This window comes from Photinus pyralis, unplaced genomic scaffold, assembly GCF_008802855.1.
Source record: "Photinus pyralis isolate 1611_PpyrPB1 unplaced genomic scaffold, Ppyr1.3 Ppyr1.4_LG1, whole genome shotgun sequence".
In the NCBI taxonomy this organism is placed as follows: domain Eukaryota; kingdom Metazoa; phylum Arthropoda; class Insecta; order Coleoptera; family Lampyridae; genus Photinus; species Photinus pyralis.
The window spans coordinates 49,680,538-49,691,626 of record NW_022170249.1 but is presented as its reverse complement, the minus strand read 5'-3'; the positions used below and the strand labels follow the sequence as shown (position 1 = coordinate 49,691,626).

At 38.0% G+C, this 11,089-nt stretch overlaps 4 protein-coding genes across 4 annotated transcripts; all 4 read left to right on the top strand.

Moving 5' to 3' along the window:
• Positions 1-2,315: 2,315 nt before the first annotated feature.
• On the top strand, positions 2,316-3,079 carry LOC116179345. The gene is made up of 3 exons (XM_031499130.1): positions 2,316-2,436; positions 2,488-2,770; positions 2,815-3,079. Exons 1-3 carry the CDS (start codon positions 2,393-2,395, stop codon positions 2,923-2,925), a joined length of 438 nt encoding a protein of 145 aa, XP_031354990.1. The 5' UTR covers positions 2,316-2,392; the 3' UTR covers positions 2,926-3,079.
• Positions 3,080-3,866: 787 nt separating this feature from the next.
• Positions 3,867-4,630, top strand: LOC116179394. The gene is made up of 2 exons (XM_031499187.1): positions 3,867-4,007; positions 4,059-4,630. Exons 1-2 carry the CDS (start codon positions 3,964-3,966, stop codon positions 4,348-4,350), a joined length of 336 nt encoding a protein of 111 aa, XP_031355047.1. The 5' UTR covers positions 3,867-3,963; the 3' UTR covers positions 4,351-4,630.
• A 2,057-nt stretch (positions 4,631-6,687) lies between these two features.
• On the top strand, positions 6,688-7,455 carry LOC116179375. The gene is made up of 3 exons (XM_031499165.1): positions 6,688-6,828; positions 6,880-7,150; positions 7,199-7,455. The coding sequence occupies exons 1-3, from the start codon at positions 6,785-6,787 to the stop codon at positions 7,307-7,309; spliced, it is 426 nt and encodes a 141-aa protein (XP_031355025.1). The 5' UTR covers positions 6,688-6,784; the 3' UTR covers positions 7,310-7,455.
• A 2,239-nt stretch (positions 7,456-9,694) lies between these two features.
• Positions 9,695-10,461, top strand: LOC116179356. The gene is made up of 3 exons (XM_031499142.1): positions 9,695-9,838; positions 9,888-10,158; positions 10,206-10,461. The coding sequence occupies exons 1-3, from the start codon at positions 9,783-9,785 to the stop codon at positions 10,314-10,316; spliced, it is 438 nt and encodes a 145-aa protein (XP_031355002.1). The 5' UTR covers positions 9,695-9,782; the 3' UTR covers positions 10,317-10,461.
• The last annotated feature ends 628 nt before the right edge of the window (positions 10,462-11,089 follow it).

The window sequence follows — 11,089 nt, the reverse complement described above, 5'->3', positions numbered from 1 at the left end:
AAGGTTACGTAGCGAACGATTGAAATGTAATTTTTGTATGACGCCATCACGAACTTTGCCGAACGCGTATTTAATTAATTTTGCCCTTAGTTTAATCATCTCGCATGTCTATGGTTTTAATACGGAAATCGTAGAGGGTTTTCAAAAATTTGAAAAGTTTCATAACCGGGGATTTCATGTTTAAGTATTCAATTCTTGAAGAAAGAATTTTAAAAACAAATCTCGTTTGTGGCGTGTAGTGTTTGTTGCCTATAGTCGTGTCAATGACAAGCGCGGATACTGCAGGTGAGAGAGAAGGGAAAACTAAGAGGACAAGCTGTCTCTTACGGTTATGCATCTGACTGGTTCTTCCAATTTGATTTGAATGCAATCACGATCGCTTCTGTTGAAAGAACCAATCAGATGCGTAACCGTAAGAGACCCTGAAGGCCCTTTTTCCTTTCACTATTGGCCCGTTCAGTCCACATGGTAAAAAGTAGCTTTTAAACCTCACTTTGGCGGGCTGGCTGGCAACAAATGCGCACTTGTAGAAAGAAGAGGAGTGTACAATGAATATTCATTGGGAGGTGTACATGAACATACGGGGGCCGCGTAATAAGCGCCAAATGCACCAAAATGCGAATAGCGGATGAACGGGACGTCGGAAGCGGGTACCGGCAAAGGGAATGCGGTAGCCCCCGACAAGCTCTTACTGAAAAGGAATGTGGTTGCCATAGACAAGATCTTATGGATAGTGAAGTCAAAACTGACCAATAGCACAGTATATTTTATCTGGGCTAATAGTAATTAGCATACTGATCTGCCACATAAAAATGCGCTGAAGTTCCTTCGATCTGACACGAGGACTTTGATAATTTTTTGAAGTATAAATAGTCCATATGTATACATTTAAGAAAACTTCCATGTATACAGTACTATTCATTAAGAAGTAGACATAGAGATTTATGTGTATTGTTTTCCTATATCTACATTTAAATGACCAAATCCTTTCGAAGAGCGCCCAATTTTATGCAACCAAGATAACTTTTTAAAACAATGTATTCAATTGGCGTTTTGAATTGATGGAAAGCGATTTATTTTCTGTTAAAGCAATAATATTCCAACTAATTAATATGGCAGCCAGATGTTTATATTTCTTTTATATTTATATATATTTTTTATTAGGTGCATAAAATTAGGCGCTCTTCAGAAGTCATTATGTCTTTTAAAAGTAGACATAGGGAAATACGAAATATCCTTATGTCTTACTTCTTAATAAATATCCACTGTATACTTTATAACCGTATAGGAAATAAATGTTGTGCTCTTTCTCTTTTGGTTACTTTTTGGGCAAATTCAGTTCGAGAAACAGAAAAATGCACTTCCTTAAGGCTTGATATGCAAGATGCTGGATTTTAAGCAGATAGTGAACTTACGGCCGCGCCCACATAGACCTTCCTTTTGGACCCTTTGTACTACCGCCATGATTAAAGTTGTCCATCTCCCCAGGGGAAAGCTTGCAGAAGAAGTGGCTGAAAGCTTGACCATGCTTGACCTGGAGACCTCAACATTGGATGGTGTATGTGGTTGTTTAACTTACCGTGACCAGTTCGGATCCATAGGTGAAGATGGATATATCGTCCATTCCAAAAAGAATGCGGTAGTGAGAATCCGCTCTGCCTTCCAGTAGAGGCAGACTGCATTATTTCCTGTTGTTAAACCACCCTGTTGTTCACAGTCTTCGTAAGGACGCTCTTATTGTAGTTGTGTATAAATAAAAACACTATAACTTGGACTAAACTAGTTTTATTTATTACTGTTTTAAATCTTTAACATGTCAAGAAGCTTGACACCTGAACTTTCAAAAAACTATACCTACCAACTTAATCCAGGAATAGATAATAAATGGGGCAACATTGCAACAGCCCTCAGGGCCCGATCCTGTACCTGGAAATCCAGTAGACTCTCGGTAAACGATTCTTTTCTGTATAGTATTGAGCATATCTCCCTTGTCAACTCAACTTTAATGATTTTTTATTTATTAAATGGAACGCCCTTAAAAGTCGTAGCAAAAACAACATGATAGATTTGCCTGGCTGATAACATGCCCAAAAATGTGCTGACAATTCATATATACTCAAGTATGATTACCTCTTTGTCTATGCTAAATAAACCACAATAGATATTGATAGTTACGATAATATTTGAATCATTAATCAGGTGTAAGAAATGAGATAGAGCAAATGGACGTCTGTCTGAAACAATCCAAACTGCGATTTGCACACGGTACAAATAATGGCACTCCTTGACACGGATCCCGCCCACTTAGTGACCACCTACCTATAAAAAGCCAAAGTGACGTCCCCTCAAACCAAGTTCTGGCCTGTGAGTAGGTACTTCATAAGTCATAACAATGTATAAAATTATAGTGATTGTAATTTTCTGGTATGCGGTGAGGTATGTTAAAAAATTTGAGCTTAAAACCGGTTAATATTAAGTTGTCAATAGAACTGCGTGTGGGGAGGATTCAAGTGGATCACAGCTACTAACAGCCGACGAAACTACCACTGCCGAATATCACGCAGGAAACAACTGCGAGTGCTCCGTTTACAACACCTCGGAGCCGTGCCCGGATCACACAGCAATCATGGTTCAAAGCGTCCTTCATGTCGAGTGTAATGAAGAAGGCGAGGCCACCTGCACCGACACGTGCAAAGCTCTGGCACTCGCCGCTCACGATAAGTCGCCCAAAATCCTCTGCAGCCTTTTGGGAGATTACAACAATTTAGAGGTAACAATCTCGAGTCTTGAACGTGTCTAATGGACGTGCTTTAGGTTTTTCTGCACAGCCGCATTTGTGGTTCCGATTGGCGTTTTACCGGCCTGAAGCGTGGTAATCTGTGCTGTCAGAAATCTGAAGTAATCGAGTGCGATCAAGAGAATTGAAGCTTGAGCTGATTACTTTATACTTAAATGTAGTTTGTAGGTATTTTGAGTTTTGTTTATAATTGTAATTTGTTGAGTACCTAAATGTTTATGACGACCTGGCAATGATAATGTACACGAGTTTTAAAATATTAAAACATAATTTGTCAAAGTATTCATCTTTTTTATTGTTTTGTATTCATTTTGATCAGTCAACCATTTGGAAGGTAACCGGTTAACCAAAAAACAATTATCCGCAGTTTCAATAGGGGGCACCTAGGCTCGATTTACACGGTGAAAAAGGTGTGCCGTAAAAGTACTTAGTTTGGGCATGAATTTTTGATAAATATTCAGGGGGTTTAATTGGTCCATTTAAAAAAAAGAGCCAATTAAAACTATTAAATAAATGGCAAGTCTGCACATGTTACACTTACGACACTTTCATCCCCAACCGACAGTCAAATCAAGGCCTCTCGTTCTCCTGGTCGACAAGAAGAAGCAGATTGGCTTGCTTACACATTTTCGGTTCCCTTCACTAGGGAAAGGTTAAGTCTTACATTTTCGCATCAGGCTTGGGTGTTGTTTTAATTAGGTATGATTGAGAAGATCCCCGATCTGAAAGATTTGAATCATATAGTGAATTCGGTTGGTAGAGCAATCGCAATTGAAACCCCGCCCACTCAAAATAACCACAAAAATCAATATGAAAAACCTGCAAACAAAAGTTGGTTTCCTTGATGCTCCCCAAAAAACAGTTCAAATATATACCTACTAGATAATAATTATATTATCATAATTTCCGTATGCTAATGTCTGAAATGATATTCACATTCTTACGGTTATCAGTTGCAATGCAAGATTGAGTCATAACGCAGGTGTCATAGAACAAATGGACGTCTGTCTGATATAATTCACACTCTGATTTGCACACGGGACAAATAATGGCACTTCTTGACACGGGTCCCGCCCACTTAGTGACCACCTACCTATAAAAAACAAAAATACCACCCTTCCCGTTCAAACCGACTTCTGGCCTGCAGTCACAATTCAAAAGTGACAATGTTTAAAATTATACTCGTGGTAATTTTCTGCTCCTCAGTGAGGTAAGTTAAACTAATGTGCTTCAAACTGTTAATTAACTCGCTTGCCAACAGAATTGCGTGTGGAGAGGATTCGAGTGGACCGCAACAAATAACGGTTGACGAAACTACCACTGATGCTAACAACTGTGAGTGCTCCGTTTTTAACACCTCGGAGCCGAGCCCGGATCACCCACCGATCATGATTCAAAGCGTCCTTCACGTTGAGTGTAATGAAGAAGGCAAAGCCACCTGCACCGCCCTGTGTAAAGCTTTGGCGCTCGCCGCCCATGAAAAGTCGCCCAAAATCCTCTGCGCCCATTTGGGAGATTGCAACAATTTCGAGGTAATAATTTCGGGGTGTTAAAATGTGTAACTAACTAGCGTGTCTTAGGCTTTTCTGCACAGCCGCATCTGTGGTTCCGATTGGCAATTCACCGGCATGAATCGTGGCAATCTGTGCTGTCAGAAATCTGAAGTAATCGAATGCAATCAACAGAATTAATATTTAAGCTGTTTACTGTATAAGTTTAGTATGTATTTTTAAGTTTTGTTTATTATTGATATTTTGATAAGTACCTAAATGTTGATGACAACCTGGCAATGAGAATGTATACGATTTTGGAAACAATAAATATAGTGCGAAAATATTCCTCATTTTTATTGTCCACATGGTATGTTATATGGTTTCTTTACAGTGCATTTCAACATTTAAGAAAAGTAGTGTTTTGTGTGCGTTTTGGCCAGTCAACTGTAATTTGAGAGCAACCAATCGGGAAGTATGTGCCAGGGAACAAGAACAGGACGTTTCATCTGTTGTGTATCAGTAGTTTGAATAGGAAGCAGTCAAACTTAGCCTAGGCTCACTTTGCGTAGGGAAGAGGCTGCTCAGTAACAGTAGCAAGAGTCCCTGGTTTGAATACCGATTCGGGCATCAATTTTTGCTTATTATACAGTGTGCTTCAATTTCGATGGAATTAACTCCTTTATGTTTGAAGCTAGAACAAAATCGCTTTAGTATATGATTCAAGCACTTTTAGTAACCGAGGCACTGTAACTCCTCCAACTTGATTTTTTTTAAATGGAAATCATAGTTGGCCATGGTTTTTGAAAATTGATTGTTTTACAAGCTTTCCTTATTTTCGATAATAAGTTCTCTACAATAAATCTTGTTTATTAATACATGTTGCCTGAAAATAAATATCAAAAAATGTAGTCGCCTATGAAACACTTGAAAGATAAGTTTGATCAACAATTACAGGAAACAGTTGACAAAACAGTGAACTAGCTGATATTGTACAAAATCAAATATTTTTCAAAGTGACCTCAATTTTGGGAAATGCACATGTTGCACCACTTTCTCAAAGATCTTGTTGCATTCAGGATTTGTACATATTAGTTGAACTGCTTCAAACGATCTTGCTACATTTTCCCCTAATTCTTCCTCAGTTGTAGGATATTTATAATTTTATTTAAAAAAAAACACACAAAAAGAAATTCAATGGTCCCTGCGTCAATCATTAGATACGAGATTATTTTAATTTTAAATAATTTCGAACAATTAACACATTACGAGCTTGCGCACCGTCTTGCTGAAAAATATCCAGTTGTCTTTCTTCTAAAATAACATTATCAATTAAATCTTGCAGAATGTGCTCTAATGTTTGGAGATAGACTTCTACCCCTCGCAAGTACTGTCTGGACAAGGCTGCTTTTCATCATTCCTACACCGGATAGGACAGAAACGAAAACCCTGGTGCTGGTATTGCAATTACAAACACGACACCCCTGAGCCCACTCTGTTCAGATGTCCGGAGTGGGATGGAGAACGGTCGATTCTCTTCAATAAAATCAAGGAATGGCCTGAAGTGGAAACGGTATATAAAATCGAAAAAACATTGGAAGGAAATAACAGTGACAGAATGAAAAAACAATGCGAAAGGAAAGGAGAAGAAGAAAACTATTTTACCATGGCTAACAACGGGTGTGCGAACCTGGGGCACCCAATCCAAAGTAGTGCTCACGTGGTTCCGGGTTGGAGATGAAACTGTGGATGACATTAAAAAGGTTTTAGTGGGTGGAAGACCCACACAACCCCTGCTATAGAACTAAGCAGTGATTTCCCTATCCTGAAAAAAATCCCCCAACTGGCATTTAAATCGAGGACTCTCTTTCTCGTAGCTCTGGAGCCCCTGCTGCACTAGAAAAAGCAGACCGACTTGCTTACACATTTTCGGTGAAGTTTTAATGCTTCATTGGGGAAAGGTTGAGTCTTATATTTTCGCCGGCTCGTGTGCTGTTTTAATTAGATGATGGCTATGACCGAGAAGATCCCTGATCGGAGAATTTCGAAGCATATAGTGGATTGGGTTGGTAGAGCAACCTCAATTGAAACCCCGCCCACTCAAAATAAACACAAAAATCAATATAGAAAATCTGCAAACAAAAGCTGGCTCGAAATTAGTCGGTTTCTTTGACGCTCCCCAAAAAACAGTTCAAATATATACCTACTAGATAATAATTATATTATCATAATTTCCGTATGCTAAATGAGTCTGAAATGATATTCACATTCTTACGGTTATCAGTTGCAATGCAAGATTGAGCCATAACTCAGGTGTCATAAAACAAATGAACGTCTGTCTGAAATAATTCACACCCTGATTTGCACACGGTACAAATAATGGCACTTCTTGACATGGGTCCCGCCCACTTAGTGACCACCTACCTATAAAAAACAAAAATACCACCCTTCCCGTTCAAACCGACTTCTGGCCTGCAGTCACAATTCAAAAGTGACAATGTTTAAAATTATACTCGTGGTAATTTTCTGCTCCTCAGTGAGGTAAGTTAAACTAATGTGCTTCAAACTGTTAATTAACTCGCTTGTCAACAGAATTGCGTGTGGAGAGGATTCGAGTGGACCGCAACAAATAACTGTCGACGAAACTACAACTGATGCTAACAACTGCGAGTGCTCCGTTTTTAACACCTCGGAGCCGAGCCCGGATCACCCATCGATCATGATTCAAAGCGTCCTTCACGTTGAGTGTAATGAAGAAGGCAAAGCCACCTGCGCCGCCCTGTGCAAAGCTTTGGCGCTCGCCGCCCATGAAAAGTCGCCCAAAATCCTCTGCGCCCATTTGGGAGATTGCAACAATTTCGAGGTAATAATTTCGAGTGTTAAAATGTGTAAACTAACTAATGTGTCTTAGGTTTTTCTGCACAGCCGCATTTGTGGTTCCGATTGGCAATTCACCGGTCTGAATCGTGGCAATCTGTGCTGTCAGAAATCTGAAGTAATCGAGTGCAATCAACAGAATTAAAGTTTAAGCTGTTTACTCTATAAGTTTAGTATGTATTTTAAGTTTTGTTTATTATTGATATTTTGATAAGTACCCAAATGTTGATGACAACCTGGCAATGAGAATGTATACGATTTTGGAAATATTAAATATAGTGCTAAAATATTCATTTGTTTTATTGTCCACACGGTTATGTTATAAAAAGTTTCTTTGCGATGTATTTCAACATTTAAGAAAAGTACTGTTTTGTGTGCGTTTTGGCCAGTCAACTGCAATTTGAGAACAACCAATCGGGAAGTATGTGCCAGTGAACAAAAACAGGACGTTTCATCTGTTGTGTATCAGTAGTGTGAATAGGAAGCAGTCAAATTTAGCCTAGGCTCACTTTGCGTAGGGAAGAGGCTGCTCAGTAACAGTAGCATCAATATTTGCTAAATATACAGTGTGGTTCAATTTCGATGGAATTAACTAACTCCTTTATTTTTGAAGGTAGAACAAAATCGCTTTAGTATATGATTCAAGCACTTTTAGTAACTGAGGCACTGTAACTCCCCAAAGTTGCTTTTTTTAATGGAAATCATAGTTGGCCATGGTTTTTGAAAATTGCTTGTTTTACGAGCTTTTCGAAAATATATCAAATGTCATACTTATTTTCAATACTAAGTTCTCTACAATTAATTTTGTTTATTAATACATGTTGCCTGAAAATAAATAACAAAAAATGTAGTCGCCTATGAAACACTTGAAAGATAAGCTTGATCAACATTTTAAGGAAACAGTTGACAAAACAGTGAACTAGCTGATATTGCACAAAATCAAATATTTTTCAAAGTGACCTCAATTTTGGGAAATGTACATGTTGCACCTCTTTCTCAAAGATCTTGTTGCATTCAGGATTTGTACATATTAGTTGAACTGCTTCAAACGATCTTGCTACATTTTCCCGCAATTCTTCCTCAATTGTAGAAGGACATTTATAAATATTATATTAAATAAACACACACAAAAAGAAATCCAATGGTCCCTGCGTCCCCATTCAATTATTAGATACGAGATCATTTTAATTTTAAATAATTTCGAACAATTAACGCATTATGAGCTTGGGCACCGTCTTGTTGAAAAATAACCGTTCGTCTCTCTTCTTAAATAATATTATCAACTAAATCTTGCAGATTGTGCTCTAATGTTTGGAGATATCTGTCAGATGTATGTGTGCCTCTAAAAATATAATATTGTATGTCATTTCAGGCAACACCACACATTAACCCTAAATTTTCCTTGGGCTCGTATAGATATAGGTAGATGGGGGTTTTCATTTGCCCAATAGAGGTTATTTTGTCTATTAAAAATTCCAGCACTTGATATGTGTGCTTCATCACTCCAAGTAACGTTATTGCTAAAATTTGGGACCTCATTTTCCTTCTTAAGAAACCAATGACAAATCCCGCGCCTTTTTTTGCTTCTGCATTTCGTACAAAGAGTGCAGACAAATCTATTTCGACAAACAACTTCTCCAAACTACAGCTGTCAAGTGTTACTTTCAGACAACATGTATTAATAAACAAAAGAACTTATTATTGAAAATAAGTATGACATATCATACATTTTCGAAAAGCTTGTAAGATAAGCAATTATTTTTAAACCATGGCCAACTATAATTTCCATTTCAAAAAAATCAAGCATGAGTTGCAACGCATCAGTTACTAAAAGGGCTAGAAACAAACGACTCACGGCATTGACTTCTATACGTTAAAAGTACCTCAATAATGCTAAAGCGATTTTGTTCTAGCTTCAAAAATAAAGGAGTTACAGCAAATTGGAGTTTTTCTCTGTAGGGAAAAAACAAAAGACGGCAGCTTATTTATGGCAACGGTACTGGAACAAATGCTAAGTGTACAACGCATGTTATACTTGCAACACTTCCATCCCCGGGAAAAGGTTTTACCTGGATTATTATAGGCGGATGGAAATTCATCAGTATATATCTGTCCCCAAATGCCAACACTTTCGGATCAACCTGGAAGGAATAAAAAAGTGTGTTCGAGATGGTAACTTCAGGATCACCTTGGCTGGCGACTTCAACTCTAAATCCAAGACTTGGGGCTCAAGAGTGAAAGACGCTAGGGGAGAATCGCAGCAGCAATGTTCTTAGAAGAAAAAAACAACAGAGGCCCTGATTCCAAATATGCAACAATGCGCTAGTTTAAATAATAATTATATTACCATAATTTCCGTATGCTAAATGAGTCTGAAATGATATTCACATTCTTACGGTTATCAGTTGCAATGCAAGAGTGAGTCATAACGCAGGTGTCATGGAACAAATGGACGTCTGTCTGAAATAATTCACACTCTGATTTGCACACGGTACAAATAATGGCACTTCTTGACACGAACCCCGCCCACTTAGTGACCACCTACCTATAAAAAACAAAAATGCTACCCTTCCCCTTCAAACCGACTTCTGACCTGCAGTCATAATTCAAAACTTACAATGCTAGTTACAATGTTTAAAATTATACTTGTGGTAATTTTCTGCTCTGCAGTGAGGTAAGTTAAACTATTGTGCTTCAAACTGATAATTAACTCTTGTCAATAGAATTGCGTGTGGAGAGGAATCGAGTGGACCGCAACAAATAAGTACCACTGCCAAATATCATGATGGTAACAACTGCGAGTGCTCCGTTTTTAACACCTCGGAGCCGTGCCCGGATCACACAGCAATCATGATTGAAAGCGTCCTCCAGGTCGAGTGCAACGAAGAAGGCAAAGCCACCTGCACCGACATGTGCAAAGCTTTGGCCCTTGCCGCGCACGATAAGTCGCCCAAAATCCTTTGCAGTCATTTGGGAGACTACAACAATTTAGAGGTAACTAATCTGAGATGGATAACTAACTAATAACGGATGTGCCTTAGGTTTTTCTGCACAGCCGCATTTGTGGTTCCGAGTGGCAATACACCGGGCTGAACCGTGGCAATCTGTGCTGTAAGAAATCCGAAGTAGTCGAATGCGTACACGAAAATTAAAAGTTTAGCTTCATAAATGTAGTATGTATTAGTAGTTGTAGTGTGCTTATTTTTGTAACTAGATGAATCATAAATGTTGATGACGACCGGGCAATGAAAATGTACACGATTTAAAAAAATATTAAAATATAGAGTGTAACTATCATTATCTCTTTTATTGTGTACCAGGTGACCCAATAAGACTGTTCCTCGGCCATATCTCAGGAAGCGCTCGTCGTATGACTTAGGGGTAAAAAAAATTATTGAGTAAATCGGTCATGAAGAATCAGTGGAAAATATTTTCAAGTTCTAAAAATGACCACCAGAGGGCGTAACTGTTTCTTTAAATTTGGCATAATAAACTGAAAAATTTTTTTTCACATTTTTAAAGAGAACATGTTTATCATTTTCGTAAAAACAAAAACAAAGATGGTGTGGGGCATTTTAGAATAGATTACAAATTCAAAAAAATGCACTTTCTGAATGTAAACACTTCAGAATAATTTACAAATTACGGCTGTTATTATTTTATAATGAATCGTGTTTCATTGGTTTAATTTTCCAAGGCCCACCTAAAAGTGTAAGGTACAATTTAAGAATTTTAATTAATTAAATCATTAATCTCATTTTCCCAATATTTGAGGTTAGGAACGAGATTTTGAAAAACGGTTTTCACTGGCCTTTTTGGGTGTTATTTCGCTACTTTTACATAAGGAAAAAGTCATATCATTCCATTTGATTTTTTTAGGAATTTGGAATTCATAGTGTCAAAACTTGCCCCCTGGTGGAGAAGG